This window comes from Magnolia sinica, chromosome 7 (genome assembly GCF_029962835.1).
Source record: "Magnolia sinica isolate HGM2019 chromosome 7, MsV1, whole genome shotgun sequence".
NCBI classification, from domain to species: Eukaryota; Viridiplantae; Streptophyta; class Magnoliopsida; order Magnoliales; family Magnoliaceae; genus Magnolia; species Magnolia sinica.
The window spans coordinates 42,986,247-43,007,057 of record NC_080579.1 but is presented as its reverse complement, the minus strand read 5'-3'; the positions used below and the strand labels follow the sequence as shown (position 1 = coordinate 43,007,057).

The 20,811-nt window shown below is 39.3% G+C and overlaps 1 protein-coding gene across 2 annotated transcripts in view; it reads right to left on the bottom strand.

Moving 5' to 3' along the window:
• Positions 1-17,637, bottom strand: part of LOC131251308 (ubiquitin receptor RAD23c-like) — a 68,707-nt gene extending 51,070 nt beyond the window's left edge. Inside the window, exons 1-3 of one of the 2 annotated variants that reach the window (XM_058251953.1) lie at positions 17,476-17,634; positions 12,001-12,162; positions 4,130-4,183 (exon numbers count right to left, since the gene is read on the bottom strand). In XM_058251953.1, the coding sequence (XP_058107936.1) occupies positions 4,130-4,183; positions 12,001-12,162; positions 17,476-17,541 (282 nt within the window). In that variant the 5' untranslated portion in view covers positions 17,542-17,634. Of the gene's footprint in view, positions 1-4,129; positions 4,184-12,000; positions 12,163-17,475 lie in introns of both variants that reach the window. The other variant, XM_058251954.1, reaches the window with a different exon arrangement.
• Between the last annotated feature and the right edge of the window lie 3,174 nt (positions 17,638-20,811).

The window sequence follows — 20,811 nt, the reverse complement described above, 5'->3', positions numbered from 1 at the left end:
ACCACCTTTGGTTTCATCCAGACCACCCTTGCCTCCGCGCCATCCTCCATTGAAACCCATCCTGCCAATTTCCCATCTTCCAAACCTCCAATTTATCATTATCCCCCTCTAGTTTCATCGACTAGCAACACATCGATGGCAAAGAACATACAATAGGGAACCTCATCCTAGATTTATCTACAATAAGTGCAACAATGTGGAGCCCAATTTGAGACACACCACTTTCAGAAATGCATCTACCCCACCATCAGCCATTAGCAATCTTGTAGTAGCACAATCACTCCTTAATTATGGAGATCTCTTTCCTACTTGTTGCCCACTACAAAAACTCCCAAGGTACATTATTGCATTCGTTCTTTAAGCAATTAAAAACCATATATAAAATCATTCCCTTCTATACTTGTCCATAAAATGTCCGAGGTAGAAAATAAGCTTAAATTGTTCATCTCCCTCACACGAAGCCAAATAATTGGCTAATAACCTTGTTTCTTTAGTCTTTGCTCTACTACATTCTCTCTAAGGTTCATGTTCTAATCATAAGTTTAATTTCCTAATAAATTCTGCAACTTCATGCGTCTTTTTTGTTCTTGTAAATAGGAATCATGATGCTTCTCCACCACTTAGACATTTTCATGAAGACTAATAGCACAATTTGCCATAGTATTAAAAAATGGTTATATAACAGCAGTAACATTTGTCGCATAATTGTCTCAGTGGGATCCATTATTACTTATAGGGTGATAATGCTTGTTCTGAAAAAGAACGGCCCATCATGCGCCCATTACAGGCTAATACAAAGGTGTAATGAGCCAATATGGGGCCTTTATAATTTATTTTAAAAAAATTGACCATTACGGCCATAACTTATGACCACCATTACCACTATTGAATACCTCGTAATTAGCTCAAGTTTTATATATTGTTGGATGTATCGGTTGGGATTAACCATGCAAGGAAACAAGTGAATCAAACTACAAGTGGACTAGAGTCTAATGTAAATAGAATTAGGTTCTAAAATCATATGAATCACACATTTTACATCGATTTTTCTAAGAGAAGTATCACATGTCGATCAAATCCAACACCAACCATGCATATGTGATATGCCGAGACTCTTCTCCTAGAGAATCGGGATGTTTAGACCCCCGGACACAAAGGACTGTCTCACAAAACAGATATTGATGGGATTATTTGGATCAAAGAAAGATAAAATTAAATCTTTCAATTTGAATTTAAATCTTAAGGAAGTTTATTTCAAAACCAAGTATGGAAAGGTTTCTATGAATAGTTAAATGAAGCATCAAGGGAAGAGCAATAGATGAAAGTGTGGGTGTAGGGAAACATCTATATTAAGATATTAGCAATTATAAATGTCCAAGGTCCTTGCAACAAGGTTCAAGAACGTTCCAACATAATTTTTGAGAATCAGGGTGCTTTCATCACGGGCAAACAGATCCTGGACAACGCACTTATTGCTCACGAATGTGTTGATGCCAGGAACATGGAGAAAAGAAGCCGGATAGTCTACAAATTGGACATCGAAAAGGCTTATGATCATGTTGATTGGGAATTTCTTGATTATATGCTCATCAGACTGGGTTGTGGTTCGAAATAAAGGGGGTGGATCAATCTTGTGTGCACTCTACCTCTTTCTCCATTCTCATTAATGGTTCGCCAAAAGGTTTCTTTAGAGCTTCTAGGGATCTTCGTCTGGGAGGTCCTTTATCGCCTTATTTATTTGTGGTGATAGGGGAGGTGCTCAGCAAGATGCTCCATAAAGGGGTGGAAAATAGGCTTTTCAATGGATTCATGACCTCAAATGTTGGGCCTCAGATTAGCCATCTTTAGTATGCGAGTGATAAATTGCTCTTTTGTGACGCAGGCGTGGCTTCAATCGACAATCTCCAGAAAATTACAATATGTTTTGAAGCTGCCGGGCCTAAATATCAATGTTGCCAAATCTGAGATGTTAGGTATCAAGGTTGATGGAAAGGAGTTGCGTCGGCTTGCAAGCATATTTGGGTGCAAGGTGGGGTCTTTTCCATCTTCTCCAATATGCCCATATATTTCGTCTCTTTTTAAATGCCCCAAGTCGGTGTTGGTTAGGCTTGAGAAGTTAAGAAGAGACTTTCTTTGGAAAGGGGATAATGATAGGAGGAAGTTTCACCTTTTGAAGTGGGAAGAGGCGTGTAGGCCAATAGAGGAGGGGGGGTTTTGGCATTAGAAGTTTGAGGGATATGAATCTCAACCTACTTGGAAGTGGGTTTGGAGATTTGGCTCCGAGTCAAGAAGGCTATAGAAGGTGGTGATAGTTAACAAATATGGCTTGACAGTGGGCGAATGGTTTGTAAAGAGATCTCTTTATAGAGCCTCTTCCATTTGGAAGGCGATTGTGGAGACCGAACACTTGGTTCGTAGGGGAATTGCTTTCTCTTGGCAATGGGAGTCGTTTTCGTTTTTTGGGTGGATGTTTGGTGCAGCAATAGTGCACTTCAAAACCATTTCCTTTAAGTGGTCATTGTCACTTCCGATTGTTTTATCTTGGTAGCAGACTATTCTCTATTTGCAGTGGTTAGGTAGTTTGGAATCCCCCATGCCATAGGAATATGTCAGATGATGAGGTTACTAAGTTCATTGGGCTTCTTCAACATCTGAAGGATTAAACACCTTCTCCCATAAAGATAGATTCATTGGTTTCGAAGGTGCATCCCTCCAACAAACTTTCGGTGAGATCGCTATTTTGGTTAATCAATTTGTCATATTACACTCCCAATCCGTTGCATCCCTACCATCAATGATTTTATAGTGCTCCTCCAGTGGTGGCTTTTGCCTTAGCTAGTGGATTGGAAGAGAATCTTTACAATGGACAAACCTGCAGAGGAGATCCCTTATCCTCCCAACATTTGCCTTTTGTGTATGAAGGATGCGAAGTCAATTGATCACCTTTTTATCCATTGCCAGTTCACTTCTAGAGTGTGGGAGCATTTTTTGAGCTTCTTCAACACTGCTTGGGTGACGCCAGAATCAGTGGTTAAACTTCATGTGGGCATGGCGTGGGAGTGGAGTTGGTGGTAAAGCTATGTAGAGATTAACCATCATGACTATTTTGTGGGCTATCTAGGGTGCTAGGAATGAATGTTGCTTCCGAAATGAGAATACCAGCGTTGAAGAGGTTATTAGGAAAGTATAGTTCTTGGTTTCTAGTTGGGTTGTCTATGTTAATGTTATTTCTGCCACTAGTCGTTCTGTTTAGGCTAGTTGGTTTTTGTTATATTCTTTTCTCCCTTTTGCGAGCTTTCTAATAAAGTTTTTGTTCTCTCAAAAATAAAAAATTGCCAACAAGTGTGGGAGTAAGAGTTCAAGGATGGCACTAGTCTAGCACCTATAAGTAAAAGGTTCCTACACTAAGTTCCTTCTCGTTTCACACTGTCTCACCTTAACAATTTCAAAATGTTTAAAGCTTAAGCGAATTTTTATTGACACAAGATGCCTTATAGTCTTCTCCTTTATTTATTTTTTGGTGAACTCTTATATTTTTACTTCCTTTATTTACAATTTCTTCCTTTATTTCTTAAAATATGTACTTTAGATTGATAAGATTATTCACCCCTCATTTCATAAGGGAAGGAAAAAAATTAATGTCGACGTATTGTCTCCCCCAATCTCAAAAATTAAGAAAGTAATGACATGATATTATTACGGAGACACATGTATCCAGTCATGTTGCACATGGCATATATGCCCTAATCATTATGGTACCATAGTCGGTGAGAAAGGATCAAGTACCATATGACTCACTAAAATAGGCAAATCTGTAGTGAGAAATTATACTATGATCCATTGAAAAGGGAGTTTTTATTTTATATTTTTATTTATGAAATGTTATTTTTCTAGATTAAATAAAATGTACTGCTAGATTGCCATCATTGATATCCTATTTTCCAGGTTTGCAAATCAGACCCTCTTTAAAATTTTATAGGCCTTCCTTCAAAAGCTTTTATCCCACATCTATAATGTGTGCAATTTTCTTAATAATGACAATGGCCAGGTTGGCATGATCCAAATAAATAAATGCAAAGGAAAACTAAAAACCAAAAGGGGAACAACGAAGATAACTATGGAAGTTTACCTGACTTGTGGGTGTAGCTGCCGTGGTTGACGATACACTCGACGAACCCTTCGGCTAGAAACATTAAAGAGCATGTCATGTCAATGAATTGATGCAAACAAGATAAATATTGCCATCCATATACATCTAGTGCCTTGAATAGATACAAATACAAATGAAAATATGGTAAAAGCAAAAACTCAAGAGTGATGACTGGGGGGGGGGGGGGGGGGGGGGGGGGGTGAGGACCCTACAGTCATGCTCATTAGAAGAGACATTTTTGAGATGTAGCATCTATGGTTGCAAAAAGTGTGATTTGTAGCAGGAACCAGTGTTTTAAGTATCGACAATATCGGCCAATATATCCCACGAGATATCTTGTATCCCACCTATGTGATAGAAAATGCACAAGTAGATATATCCGGTGAGCATTTTCGATCATTTTTTTCTATAAATCATGTTAAATCAATGTCGAATTATTACAAATCCATGATTTTTCATGTTTTGCATGAAAAATCATGGATTGGGAGCTTCGATTTCGAGATTTGGAGGAGATGGGCAGAGTTTAGGAAAATTGAAAAAAAAAAAAAAAAATTTCCCAATTTCTCACAACTTAGTTGCAATCTGTGTCCAAACATAAAATCGAACATGTATGTAACCTGATCTAGTGATTCTTCTTCTGCTTTTGAATGTATTGTTTGTGCTTCCGTACATTTTCTTACATTTATAAATTAACAAAACATAATTTAGGACCCAATACAAAGAAAACCTATTATGTGCACTTGCTTTTTGTAATGTTTTGATTTATAAGTGTGTATTGATGTCTTTTTTAACAATCAATGAAGTTTCGTTGAAAATTTCCACTAATTTCCCAATATTTCCCCATGTTTCCAACAACAACAATACATCATGCGATACAACCGATATATCCCATGCGATACCCAATATGTATCCGTATCCCAAGGGTGCGATACATAACGCAATACCGATATTTCAAACAATGGCGGGAACAACACGTAGAAGGTTTCTGCAAGTAATGTCAGTCTCACCAATCTGAATCATTGATCTAATGGTGCTTGGGATGCTTTGAAAAGCCTTCGATCAATGACCTACAAGTGAACAATTAAGGAGAGAATACAACAACAATCCACTATCATTGTTATATAGTCCATATTGATAGTTTGAAATCTAAAAGCTTGAGCATGCATGTAGAAAATCATATTCACTGGATCATATGATTCCTCAAATAAACCCAACAACTAATTCCATACTAAATGTCTTCCGATGAGTGCATTCACCAATTTACAGTGGCACCTAAAGTACAAGGTTTGCGAAACCTCAATCTAATTAACAAATTTGACTAATTTAAATTGGTCCTACCATGAGTCAGTCAATAAATTGTATCTATACTAGTTCCATACAAGAACAGCTTGGATTCATCCAACAAAATCCTTAATATTGTTTATGCCGAAGAGATTTAGGGTCCACTTTCCTTCTCCTTATTAGAGCTTCACTGCTCAAAAAAAAAAAAAAAACAAAAAGTGATCTTTGTAGTCCTAAACTAGGAGGATATTTGCAATAATAGCTTCCACTAGCCTCCAAAACTAACACAATTGGAAAGAATAAATAGAAAACGAGATCTACACAACAAAGGAGGGAACAAGAGAAGAACTCTACATTGAATAAGCCCAAAGTGAACTATTTTCATAAGGAATACGACAGAATTGCTTGTTTGTATCCTTAAATTGGTTCTCTATATCCATCCCTACAATTGCCATTCGAAAATGGAACAATAGAGTGATGCACTGACTCCCAAGGTGCATAACTTGTATGTTTGCCTTAGTAATTTGTAGCCCGTTTTGGATGTCATTCTGAGACCTATGGTGATTACATTTGAGTTTTGGAAGATTATCTTTTCAGGCCTAAAATCCTTTTAAAAACCAATGTGGCCTAAAAGTCTCATGCACGTTAGATGAGTTGGCGGAGACAATTTAGCGTGTGTGTGTGTGTGAGATACTGGGTTCAATCCCAAGTAATGTTACCTTTTCTTTTCTTTCTTTCTTTCTTTTCTTTCTTTCTTTCTTTCTTTCTTTTTTTTTTTTTTTTTTTTTTTTTGAGAGATAACAACAATTATATTGAGAAGCACACCAAAAGACGCAAAAGAATACAAAACAAAAAATAAAAGGAAAAAAGCCCCAAAGAGCCTAGGAAGGGTTTACATAAGCTACCCACTCTAAGGTGAGGCCTTAGATTCTACGAATGACCTCTTCTACTAACACGGATTTGTTGCAAAAGCAGCAGGCATTCCTAGCTCCCCATACTACCCATGGTATAATAAGGAGTCTCCATTTGATTCTTCCAGAATTTCCCAAACCTCCCTCATGCCACGCCCAGAGGAGATCCTCCACAACTTTGGGCATATCCCACATAGCACCTAGAGAAAGCAAGAAGTAGTCCCAATTCTTCCTCACAAACAAGTAGTGAATAAAGAGATGATTGATCAACTCCACATCTTGCATACACATCATATAGATATTCGGCAGAAACAGGGACCATCTTTGAAGATTATCAATGGTGAGAATTCTCCTCCTACACACCAACCAAGCGAACACCGCCACACGACGAGGGGCACCATAATACCAATGATGGCAAGGGTGAGGGGTATCGCAAGCGATGAATGACTTAGAAATCATATCATAAAGAGCCTTCACCGAAAATTTACCCGAATTGTGAGTAGTCCAAACCATGGAATCGGGATCTTGACTTGAAGGCATAAATTTTTTTAGCAAATTGAGCAGACCTACCAATCTTCAGTTTCTACATCTATCAAATTTTTGCGACAGGGAGGGTTCCAAACAAAAGAGTCATTGCACAAGAAGAAACAATCAGCTACACTCACAAATCAATCGGGAGCAATTCGAGCCAATCTCAGATAAAGATCTTGTAAAGCTGTAGCCCCACACCAAATATCGACCCAAAACCTGATGTGATGGCCATTGCCAAGAGAAAAAAGAAATCCCTTTTTGCATCAAACGCTCAGTTGTCGCAATTGCCCTCCAAATAGAAGAAGCTTTATAAAGAGAAGATCTTCCAACTAACCACCCACCATGTTACACTCCATACTTATTAACAATGAGCTCCCTCCACATTCTCCCTTGTTCATATCCAAGCTGCCAAATCCATTTACCGACCAGGGCAATATTCATCCGTTCCAAACTTTTAATCCCCCCGATTTCACATGTTTACAAACCTCTCCCCAACTGAGAAGAGGAAACTTTCAGCCCTCCAAGGAGCCTCTCCAAAATAAGTTTCTCCTTAGCTTTTCCAATCTAAGTATATCGGCATGTTAGCGAAGGCAGTCTTTAGAAGGGTCAACCAACCGCCATAAGACAGATAACGGGATCTCGAATTAGCAAGCTTCCTCTTAATTCTCTCAATAACCTTGGTCCACAGGTGTATTGGAGGCTTACAAATACATAGCGGAAGGAAGAACTAAGTGTGTCAACGGAAAGTCTCTTGAATTGCAACCAAAAGATCTAGTAAAAGAAGGAGATCACAACTATACACATGAATTCCCAACATTTCTGATTTTGCAACATTAATCTTCAAACCGGAAACTGCCTCAAAACAAACAATAGCCCTTTGGAGATTTGTCTACCGAGACCAGGTCCGCACCACAAAAGAGAAGAGTATCATCTGCATATTGAAGGTGAGAGAATGAGACACTATTATTAGGTACCTTGAAGCCACTAAACAAGTCTTTCTCTTCACCCTTGGAGAGCATCTTGCTAAGCACTTCCCCAACAATGACAAACAAGTATGGAGATAGTGAATCCCCCTACCTTAGGCCTCTGGTGGCCTTGAAAAAACCTTTAGAAGACCCATTAATGAGAATAGAGAAAGAGGGGGAATGAACACAAGCCCTCATCCATGCTCTCCATCTCTTACCACATCCCAGCCTATCTAACATGTAGTCCAAAAACCTCAAATCGACATGATCATATGCCTTCTCGATATCCAATTTGCACACAATGCCAATCTTTCCCTCCCTATGCCTTGCATGAATGCACTCATGGGCGATGAGAGCGTTATCTAAGATCTGTATGCCCCCAACAAACACTCCCTGGTTCTAAGAAATAACATTGCCAAGCACATTTCTAAATCTTGAAGCCAAGATTTTGGCCAAAATCTTGTACAGCCCACCTATTAGGCCAATAGGTCTTAAATCTTTAAGCTCTTCCGCCCCCTCAACTTTGGGAATAAGGGCTAAAATCGTCACTCCAAGTTCAATAGAAAGTCGACTATGCTCATAAAATTTCAAGATAAGATCCATGACATCCTTTTTTAGGAAGATCCAAAAGTTTTTTAAAAATAGCATAAGAAATTCGTCCAATCCTGGCACTTTACCCTCGCACATCTAATTTAAGGATGCTTTTACTTCATCTTCCGAAATTTCTGCTTCGAGCATCGATGCATCTTCAAAAGACAGATTGGAAGGAGTTTCTCATAGAACTGAACTATTTGCATCACAAATTGTACTCGTCCCTCATCCACTTCCCATCTATTATGAGATTGGAAATTTTCTTTGCACGGGCCCAGGCGCTAGCCATGTTGTGAAAGAATCAAGTATTCTCGTCTCCTTCCTTGATCTAGATCGCCCTTGATCTCTGGCGCCACCTAATTTCCTCTTCTCTAGCCCACTTTTCATAACTGATAGACAAGGTTGCTCTCCCTTCTCTTTGATCTGTGGATAAACCACCATCCTCTTCTAAAATGTCAAGCTCATGAATTTGATCCAAGATCCTCTCAAACTCCGCCTCTCGATTTCCAAGGACCTCCATCAGTATTAATCTTACCTTTCAACAATTTGAGTTTCTTGGCGATCATGAATCCTGCGTATCCCTCCACCGCAAAAGAGTTCCACAAATTAGCTACCAAAAGCTGAAAGCCTTCAATCTCCAACCACACGACCTCAAACCTGAAAGGTCTCCACCCCCAATTGTTGACCCCCCACATCAAGAATAATGGGACGATGGTCAAAAGCAATACACGCAGAGAGGCCAGCAGGAACTTATCTATCCAATTAGCCGAAACCAAGAACCTATCTAGCCTCGATAAAATTGCTTTCTAGCAGCCATTAGACCAAGTAAATTTAGCCCCTTCTAGAGGTAGATCCACCAAGTCATTTCGAGCCACCCAATCTGCAAAGTTAGACATACTACGGGTTAGTGATTCTGCTTCTGATTGATCTCTCATGACTGAATCTAATGACTTCCCCCCCCCCCCCGCAAAAATAAAAAATAAAAAAAAATAAAATTGGATCATTCCATCTTTGTCTAACACTATCCAGCTCTGCCCAGAAACTGTTCCTCAAAGGAATGCAAGCACCATATACTGTCGTAAAACCCACTGCAAACAAGATGAAATCTCACGGAAAAGAACTGAAATGGAAAAAGAACCGGTAAAAACATCTACCTTCTTCCAGAGATCAAAGTTCCATGCAAGAATAATTCCCCCTGCCGAGCCAATCGCGTTAAAACCCAATCCTTGTTTCTGACCCCCCAGATAGAATCTATCACTACCCTATCCACCACCTAACGCTTATCTACGCCCTTTGTTCTCCAAAACCCTAACATTCCAAGAAAGAAAAATCATTGAGAACCTATCTTCCCCGATCTAGCCCTCTTTCCTCCACTTGCTTGCCCCGCCATGGCGTAATTGATGGAGCATTCAAGACTAAGCACTTCCCTCTAGACTTTAGGCAACTTTTTTTTTTTTTTTTTTGTCTAATGATTTAGTTATCTTGTTGAGACTGAGTCCCCCTGAGTCGAAGAATTCGTAAACATCCTCATCCCGAACATCCTCATAATAAAGCAACTCCTCATTCAGAGCTAGGTCTAGAGCCTGAATTGGGCTTGTGTGCCGATCCTACTCCCAGGCTTTGACAAAGCCAACACGATGCCCAGCAGAAGTAGGTTCGGATTCCGAATTGGCATTCGAAAGCCGAGCCAGGTGAGAGTACCCAAACTCCGGTGCTCCTACAACGCACCGAACAATAGATGTCTCCTGCAGAGGAGATTTTACCTAACCTACCTCACCCTCATCGCGGCATGTGAAAAACGTGTCCCTAAAGAGAACTGGTGCTCCTGGAGAGGAATTCAGTCGTGCTCCATCACCCTTCGAGGGTTGTCCGCCATTAACGTCGTGGTCGGAAGGAGCTTCCCTATTCCTCCATCACCACTTTTGCTCGCTTCCGAAAAGAGAAAAATTCAATCTTCGAAATCAGACCATCTCTGTGCATCTCCCGCAACCATTACCAGTTCAATATTTCTCTCAAGCTAAATTCAAATCCAAACCTCTCGAGAACCAATGTGTTTGATCGAGTAGTCCTCATTGAACCAACCGCGGCATTCTTCCAACCAAGATTTCATCTAGGAGATGGTCGCGCTCAGGACAATTTCAGCAACGACAGACCACCTCAGCAATTCCCAAGCCCTATCCAGAACCTTCGAGCTCACCCTTATGCCTTTTGCTTCACCAACATCAATTGTCGAGACCCACTCCTCTAAATAAAGCTATTGAGGAACCAGCGAAGGCGGAACGACCTGCGGCGTAGTAGCAGCACCCAATCCCACCACCACTTTTGTGAACGTAGGTGGGGGTTTATACCCCCAAAAGACTTGAGCCTTTGTCCCTTTCCTTGATCCCCCCATTTACAGCCTCTACTTCTTTCACCTCCCTTACCAACAATTTACTACCCTTCTGAGGTAAGCTTTTACCCTGTTTTTCAACTCCGGCCCACACCTGGCTCGTTGAACCAGAAGCTTTTTGCACTCCTCTTCAGACCCCATCCTCACGAAGGTGAAACCCGGCAGCTGTGTAGACAAACGGTCTCTAGGGAGTGCCACCTCCATAACCACCCCTGCTCTGCCAAACACTCTCGAGAAATTAATAGGGAACCACCCCTTTGGAAAACCAGTGGCATACAAGGTTGGGAAAGACAATAGGTCTTTTTCTCCGACAATCAGTTTCTCGTTACTATCATCTAGTCTTTTTTGCCTTCCGCTTGCTCCACCGCAGTCCCTTTGAATATATATATATATATATATATATAGTAGTGTTGCTTGTTTTTCATGATTTGTAGCACTCTTCTCTTTTGGTTTTCAAGGCATTTTAGGTATTTTCGCAATAGTAAGTTGTGGGTATTTTTAACTTCGGGTGTTTCTATTAACTATCCTTACCTACCTCTGTGTTTCCGGTATTTTTAATAATCAGTTTTGGGTATTTGCAATAATTACCCCTCCCACATAAATGGTTTCAGGCATTTTTAATTTTAGGTAAAATTTTAATCATTATCCTCCTAGCGTCCCTCCCTTTTTATTTAATTATTCTTTCCTTCAAACATTTTGAGTCTAAGATTCATATTTTAAACACAAACAATTTATATTTTAAACATACATGCCTCCCTCTCTCTCCAATTTGTTTTTAAGATAGATACAATTTGTATTTAAAACACATACACCACCCTCACCCCCTCACCCTCTCTCTCGTTATATTTAAACACAGACACTGAACCAATTTGTAGTATAATGCAAAATCTGGAAACTACAACAATGTTGTCAAGAGGATGACAAGAAAGAAAAATCTATATGAAGACAAGATTTTCCTCTTTTCTTTTCTTTTCTTCTTCTTTTTTTTTTGCCGGGGGGGGGGGGTTGATTAATGGGTAGGAAGGAAACATGTTTATTGGACAATTTATCACTCAAAATATTGACCTATAATGTCGGTATTGCACCCAGCCAGCTAGTAATATACAACATCTATTATGATGTTTCTACCACCTCAACATAAAGTTCCAAACATAATTACCTCAAACTATATAGTAGCCCTACCTTTGTCAACATTATAACAAGAAAACTATTTTCAGAAACACTGTTTTCTTCTAATGTTGTGGGATCTTTAAGAACTTTCCCCTGATGTATAAGCATTTGTTGTGCACTTGGGTAAACATCTGGACCCTGGACTGTCTCTATATGCTTTTTAACATCTGCAACCTGCATAAAACAATTGCAATTTTAACTGACAAAGTCATACAAAAAGCCAAAGAGAGATCAGAGTTACTAGCACAAACAACTTTTGGTAGATCAGATACCTACTATAGCTGCATTTGCATGATACATTGTTTATTAGGAAGTACAAAACTAGGAGTTGACGTTGCAAACATTCAAGGAGAAGATGAGATGGAAATAAAGAAAATTAAAATGGGACAACCTTGAAGAATGAAGGAATATTTCATGATATTATCGTTTCTTATCGTCTGTTCCCTGATGGTTGCTACCACATAATTTGGAAAGTAGATTACATGCCAATTGTTTGAAAAGGCAACAATCCAATTTATGTACACTTCAAAAATCTCCAGAGAAAAGCATTCTGAAAACAGAAGTTTAATGCACCCAGGGATCTGTCTTGATGTACCCCAGTTTTCATTCCATGTCTGCTTCAACATCCACAACATATGTTACCAGCATACCACCTCAGTATGATATGGAGAAGAGTATGCTCAGCACAGCCAACAACTTAAGATGCATAGATAGGACTATAATTGTCTGTGCAATAGAAATGCACATATTTCTTGTTTGAATCATGCACATCTTGATCGAACATAACTGCATGAAAATAGACAAAAACACAATATTATCCAGAAAAAAAATAATAATCATCATCATGGTCGTCATCGTCATAGAATTGTCGGAGATACTTGGAGTCAATTTTCTCATTATCACCTGCCAGAAGTTCTACAGTGAACTGCTCTTTTACTAGTGCTTGGGATCACCTAAAGAGAGGAGGAGGAGAAGCACCAAAAGTAGCTCCATAACATTCTTATTTTTCTCATACTACATATGTTAGTTTATTATACTGTGAGGACCACTATTGGAGAGATGAATGAATTTCCAATTATTGTTGGCTTACACTAGCGGTTGGCATTGAGCCCATATCTTTTTGTATCGGTTATGAATGAGTTTAAGAGGCATTATGGGAAGAGGTCTTGGGGTGTATTTTGTTTGCAAATGACAAAGTTTTGATTGATGAGTTGATTGCTGAGAAGAAAGGTAAACGTAAAGCTACTATGGAGGATGCTTTGGAATCTAAAGGTTTTTAAATTAGTTGGACTAAAATAGAGTGCATAGAATGCAATTTCAGTAACAGTGAGAGTGGAAGAATTAGTTAAGATTGGTGACCAAGAAGTACGCCAAAATGACCATTTTCAATACCTCTGGTCAATTATTCATAAGAGCAAAGAGATGGAGAGGGATGTTGCTCAATGCTCATAGAATAAGAGCTGGGAGAATGAAGTAGAGATGTGTCTCCAAAGTGTTATATAAAAATCACAGCATACCAATCAAATTGAAGGGGAGATTCTATAGGTAGCTATAAGACCAACCATGCTTTATGGAATAGAATGTTGGGCGAGTTAAGGGACAACACATTCATAGGATGAGTGCAGTTGAATGAGGATGATGAGATGGATTAGTGGCAAGACAAGGAATGCTAGCATCAAAAATGAATGCATTTAAGGGAACCTAGGTGTAGCACCCATAAAGGAAAGTAGACTTAGGGCCTGTTTGTTAACACTGGAAAAAAAAAATTACTTAATGCAGAACCCAGAAAGCACTCTGCGTTAAGTGTCATTTGTTAACGCTGAACCCAAAAAGCACTCCATGATTTTTCCTTATTTTTTTCGGTGATGGGGGTTTAGCTTAACGATGAAATATGGAACGCACTCCATAGATTTTTTATTTTTATTTTTTTAAATGCTTCCAAAATTATCCTACACATGTTGCCAAAAAGATTTTCTCTTCTAAATAGATTGTGTAATACACAACCCAACTTTTAACGTATGGAACTTCTCTGCGCCCCACCATGATTTATGTGTTAGATCCACGTCATCCATCAACTTTTCCATATCATTCTAGAGCATGGACCCAAAAATGAGGCACATCCAAAGCTCAAGTGGACCACACCACAGAAAGCAACAAGAATTGAACGACTACCGTTGAAACCTTCCTAGCATCCACTGTCTAAAGAGTTTTAAATGGTAGGTGTCCAATTCCCGCTTTTTCTTGTAGTGTGGCCCACTTGAACCTTGGATTTGTCTCGTTTTTCTCTCATAACCTAAAATGATATGGAAAATTGGATGGACGGTTTCGATTTGACACATACATCATGATGGGGCCCAAGGAAGTTCCACATGTCAACACTTCCAGTTTTCTGTCTCTACCCGGAATGTGTTGCACCACACAGTAAGCAACGAAATTTCTTGACATGTGAAATTGATGGCCCCATGATAATGTATTTCTTAGATCCACACCATCCATCCATTTTTTTCATATCATTCTAGGATATGAGCCCGAAAACAAGGCGGATTAAAGCTCAAGTAGACCACACCACAGGAAATAGTAGGAATTGACGCTTGCCATTAAAAAATTCTTTCGGCCACAGAAGGCTCTGATCGAGCTGGTATTTGGTTTTTTTTCCTTCATCCAGGTCTGTGTGACCTTATGAACAAGTTAGATGGTAAATAAATCTCACGGTTGGCCCTAGGAAGGTTTCAATGGTAGTTCAGTCAATCCCCACTACTTTTTGTGGTGTGGTCCACTTGCGCTTTGGATGTACCTCATTTTTGGGCTTATGCTCTAGAATGATCTAGAAAAATTGATGGACATTGGAAATCTAACACATAAATCATGGTGGACCTAAAGAAGTTCCACATGTCAAAAGTTGTATTGTGTAGCACGCAATCTATTTGGGAGAGAGAAAATCAGCGTGTTTTGTGAGCTGGTGTGATCGGCAATGACATGTACCAGTGACAGTGAGAAGCCCGAAGGGAGATTTCGAAAGATATCCCGTGTGTGAGTAGGACACGGATTGCAGCGGAAAGTTGATGCACTAGAAAGCTAGGTGGGGCCTCTGCAATATTTGTATGAAATCCAACCCGTACATCCATTTTTCTAGTTTATTTTAGGGGATGAGATAAAAATGAGGCCGATTCAAAACTCACATTAAAAGTTGGGGTGTATAGCAAGCAATCTATTCGAAAGAGAGAAATTCAGCATATTTTGTTTTATATCCATGTCGTCCATCCATTTTGCCAGCTTATTTTAGGGAATGGGACCAAAAATGAAGTAGATCCTGATCTCAAGTGGACCACACCACGCGAAATAGTGGTCATTGAATTCCACCAAAAAAATTTCTTGGGGGCCACAACTTTTAGATCAAGCTGATATTTGTGCATTCCCTTCATCCAGGCTTGTGTGACCTTATCGACAGGTTGGATGGCAAATACACAGTACAGTGGGCCTAAGAAATGTTTTAAGGGAAACGGGCAAATGCATCAAATTAACAAATTTTAGACATTTCAGACGTTTGTTAAAAAACAGGTTGTTTCGGATTCAATACTTAATTTTCAGACTTCAGCACTTCTTTCAGATAATTACCATGCAAGTTTTCAGAATTCAAATTTAGACCTCAGATTCAGATTTCAAATTCACGCTTCAGACTTCAAATTTAACAAAGCCCTCAGATGGTTTGGCTATGTGCAACAAATGCCAAGAATTGCACCATTTGGAAGGAGTGCACTGGCTAAAAGTTGAAGGTTCTAAATGGGCAAGGGTAGGCCCAAAAGGACATGGGTGGAAGTAGTAAGAAAAGATTTGATGACCTATAGTTTAACTAAGGATATGATCCTTGATAGAGTGGAATCGCAAAATAGGAATTGTGTAGCCGACCCCAATTAGCTAGGATAAGATGATTGTTAATTTACACTATTCATCTAAATACTCTCACACACTTAAAATGGTGGGCACTCAATTGATCTAGCAACCAAAAAAACGGATAGTGTAGATGAAAATTGTGGATACAATTTGCAAACCGTGCAGCAATGAAAAAATGCTAATTTATGAGAGTATCCTAAAGGGCTATAGTACATTATATGCATCCAGTGGAAATTCTAAGTTAAAAGCATCCATTTAACAACTAGTTCACAATTATCCAATTCTAATGACAGCATATATACATAGAGGAATGCTCAGCTGTGCACCCACCCAGTCTCACGAATTCTTGTGAAAACTTTTTTAGAACTCATGTCCGGTGATATGAGCTCAAAATTTGAACCGTCCACTAATGTAGCACCTCATGAAACCCCCTAGGGCCCAACTTTTACCTTGATCCAAAACTTTGATGGGCCATAACGAAAGAGAGGCAAATCAAGGGAGGGAACTATTTTCTTTTTCCATGGCCCACCAAAGTTTTGGATTATGGTAAAAGTTGGGCCCAAGGGTTTCATGGGGTGCTGCATCAGGTGGACGGTTCAGATTTTGGGCTCATATCCCCGGAAATGAGTTCTCAAAAAAGTTCTCACGAGAACTGGTGCACAGCTGATATATATATATATATATATATATATAGACACACACACACACACACACACACACACACACACACACACATATTGACCGTTCAGATTTTGTGCCTAAGACACGTGTGCAAAGGTGCTCACGGGTGCTCACGTAAGAAGGTGCGCAAGTGAGCATTCCTCCACACACACACACACACACACACATATATATATAAGTACATAACCACACTAACGTGAATCCATAAAAGAACTTGAGTATGCCAGTTTACTTTTGATTCAAAGTTGTTATCATTATTAGTGATTTTTTTAGCAACTAGAGATCAAATTGTGGCAGGTTAGAAAGAGATCTGAGCCCTAACTGGAATATATTCATCCCTTTGCTCCATCACCTCACCTTTGCCGCAAGGTGTGTGCGTGTGTGTGTGTGTGTTTTTGGTTGCTCAGGCTTAGGATCCTCCAATATAACAAATCGTTGGAGAATTACCCATCTATGGACCATTAGTTGGAGAGCTCTTGGATAACACAACAAATCCATCCTTCACCCGAGTGAAGAGACTAAAGTTCATAGAATAAATAATTTCTCATTGAAATCTAATGTCAATAAAGACAAATCCGCGGCAGCACTGCCAGAGCTATCATCGAAATTGGAACTGAAAATACAAAAGAAAACAGTCCAAACAGTCATCGATGGTCTCTCTCAAGTTTGATAGAGCCCTATGCCCTATCTTACAGCCTTTGATTCAAATAAAAAATAAAAACGTATTGCATGCCGCAGATTTTTAAATAATAATAATAATAAATCAAAACAAATAAGTTAATAAAGAAAGCCTCTCTAGGAAATTCACTATAGGAAATAATTATTAATTCAAAGAAAATTATAATCAAAATAAATGAAGAAAAATTAATAATAATAATAATAAAACCCTAAAATAGAAAGAGAAACGAAATATACAGTGTCTTGGGGTTTCGCTTCGATCTCGAAGTGAGTACCCTTCAATGTCTTCACGAAAATCTTCATCTCTCTGATCCGGTCGCTTCTCCTCTGCGGAAAAGAAAACTACAAATAAAAATAAAAAAGAGGGGTGCGTCGCGTGAAGATGAGAGATACCCTCCTATTTATATTCTCCCAACCTAAAGTTACCGAAAGAAATACATATGATACGAACCCAGTTTCCACGGGTTTCAGTGAGAACTTTATCGGAACTCATTTCCAATGATTGTGAGAGCAAAATCTGAACCGTCCATGTGATGCAGCACCCCGTGAAACATTCAGATACCAACTTTCACTTTTATCCAAATTTTCCAAAAATTTTATAAGCCATTGCAAAAGATAGACAAACCAAGGGAGGAAATTATTTCATTTTTCCATGGCCCACCAAAGTATTGGATCAGATTTAAAGTTAGGTTTAGCGGGTTACATGGGTACTACATCACATGGACAGTTTAGATTTTAAGCTCATACCTCTCATTGGAACTGGTGATATATATATATGGGAAATGGCACTACGAGGTCGAGGTGAGCTGTGTGGGCCCCACCGTGATGTGTGTCTACCATCTGCCCCATCAGCTAGATGCACCATTCCATGGTGGGCTACTCTTTTAAAAAACAAGGTAATCAATGACTTGCTGGGCCACACCACATACAACAATTGAGAGGGAATACCTTCCCATTAAAATATTCATAATTATTTATTGGGCCCATTGAGATGTGGTTCACAAATCAGACACATCCATTATGTGTGTCCCACTTGGATGAGGGGTCAACTGAGTTTCAGCCACATTCAAAACTCAAGTGAGCCTCACCAAGTACTTTTATATGTTTTAGACATGTTTTCATGTAGTTTTGGATGGTATGGCCCACCTGAGTTTCGTATATAGCTTATTTTTAGAATATCGCATGACCTAAAGGGACCTATCAAATAAATAGGATTAATGCTCGACACACATTGCGATAGGGCCCACTTAGCTTAACTAATGTGTGGCCCACATGGCTCGACCTCATAGTACCATTATATATATATATCGACCTCATAGTGTGTGTGTACACATATACATACATACATACATATATATATGGGAACTTCTCATGAAGTCGAGTTGTGTGGGCCCCACCGTGATGTATGTCGAACATCAACACCGTTCATTTGATGGGTCCCTTTTAAATTATGGGATATCCCAAAAATCAGTCGTATATAGAACTCAAGTGGGTCATAACATCTAAAATCATGTAGAGACATGCCTAAAACATATAAAAGCACTTGGTAGGACCCACCTAAAATTTGGATACATTTGAAAGTTGGTCTGACCCCTCATCCAAGTGGGACACACATAATGGATGTGTTGGATTTGTGAACCACATCTCGGTGGGCCCAATAAATGATTATGAATGTTTTAGTGGAGGGTAATCTCTTTCAACTTTTATATGTGGTGTGGCCCACACAAGTCATGGATTGACTTGATTTTTAAGCCCTAGGCCCACCATGAAATGGTGCATCTGGCTGATGAGGTAGATGTTCGACACGCATCACGGAGGGCCACACAACTCGACCTCATGGGAAGTTCCCATGAGCTTGATGCATAAAACCTTTTCCACATATATATATAGGGAAAAGGTTCTATGTGGTCGAGCTGTGTGGGCCCCACCATGATGTATATCAAACATCAACGCCGTGCATATGTTGGGTCCCCTTTAAATTATGGGATATCCTAAAATCAACTGTATACGGAACTTAGGTGGGCCATACCATCTAAAATCATGTGAAGACATGCCTAAAACATATAAAAGCACTTGGTGGGGCCCACCTGAAATTTGGATGCGTCTGAAACTTGGTCTGACCCCTCATCGAAGTGGGACACACATAATGGATAAGCCGGATTTGTGAACCACATCTCTGCGGGCCCAACAAATGATTATGAATTTTTTAATGGAGGGTAACCTCTCTCAACTTTTGTATGTGGTGTGGCCCACAAAAGTCACGGATTGACTTGATTTTTAAGCCCTGGACCCACCATGGAATGGTGCATCTGACTGATGGGGTAGATGTTCAACACACATCACGATGGGCCCACACAACTCGACCACATGGGAAGTTCCCATGAGCTCGACCGCATAGAACCTTTTCTATATATATATATATATATATATATATATATATATATATATATATATATATATATATATATATATATATATTAGTTGGGGTGGGCTGCCCATGTAGGCCCCATCTTGATGTATGGGGGTGATCCACGCCGTTCATTTCATTTCCAAATACCCTGGAATGGGTGATTATTACCGTTTCGCCTGTTTGAATATTCACAGGATTTCACTTCTTGAAAACTGGTTTAAAAGTAGTAGTGGCCATTTTAGGATCCCATCTCAATGTATATCATATATCTGTTTCATCCATTCATTTTATCACTACATTTTGAGATATGAGAAGAAAAATGAGTTAGATCCAACACTCAACTGGCTCATACCAAAAGAAACAATGGCCCCAAGAAGTTTTTAACGGTAAGTATTTAATTTACATTTTTCTATGGCGTGGTCCACTTGAGCATTGGATATGCCTCATGTTTTTTGGCTTATATCATAAATTTATTTGACATAATGGATGAACGGTGTGGATATAGGATATGCATCGTGGTGGGGCCCACAAATGTTTTACAATATTTGCCACTTTTACCTCCAAAAAGTAGGCCGTCAAATCAGTTGCAGGGAAGTGTGCAGCAACTACGGAGGGAAATAATTATTACCATTTACCCGGGTATTTCCCATTTCTTTGAAAAACAAACATGCCCTTAATACTAATAAATAATGCTCACAAGAAAGTTATTTTGAAGAGGAAAAGAGTTGTCAGCCTGGGTGGGCCCACCATAACATTAATGAGAAACCCACTCCAACCATCAGGTGAGTCACACCATGTTAGACCTAGAGACCGAAAATATGCCCCATCCGTAGTTTAAGTGGACCACACAATTGAAAACAGTGTACAATGAAAGCTCACCCTCCAAATGGTTTCCCTTGGCATAGCCCAGTTGAATCACATATGGGCCTGATTTTTGGCAATCAAGACAAAAGTTTGATGTGGTATCTAATTGTTGGATTGGATTTCACATAATCATCATGGTGGGCCCTATAAAAAATAAGGGCGGACGCTCCTCTCCAAATTATTTCCTTGGTATAGCTCACTTGAATATCAGCTTGATTTTTTTAGCTCTTGGACCATCATGGGATTATACATGTAATGATCTGAGTGGATCACACATACATATCAATATGTATCCCATA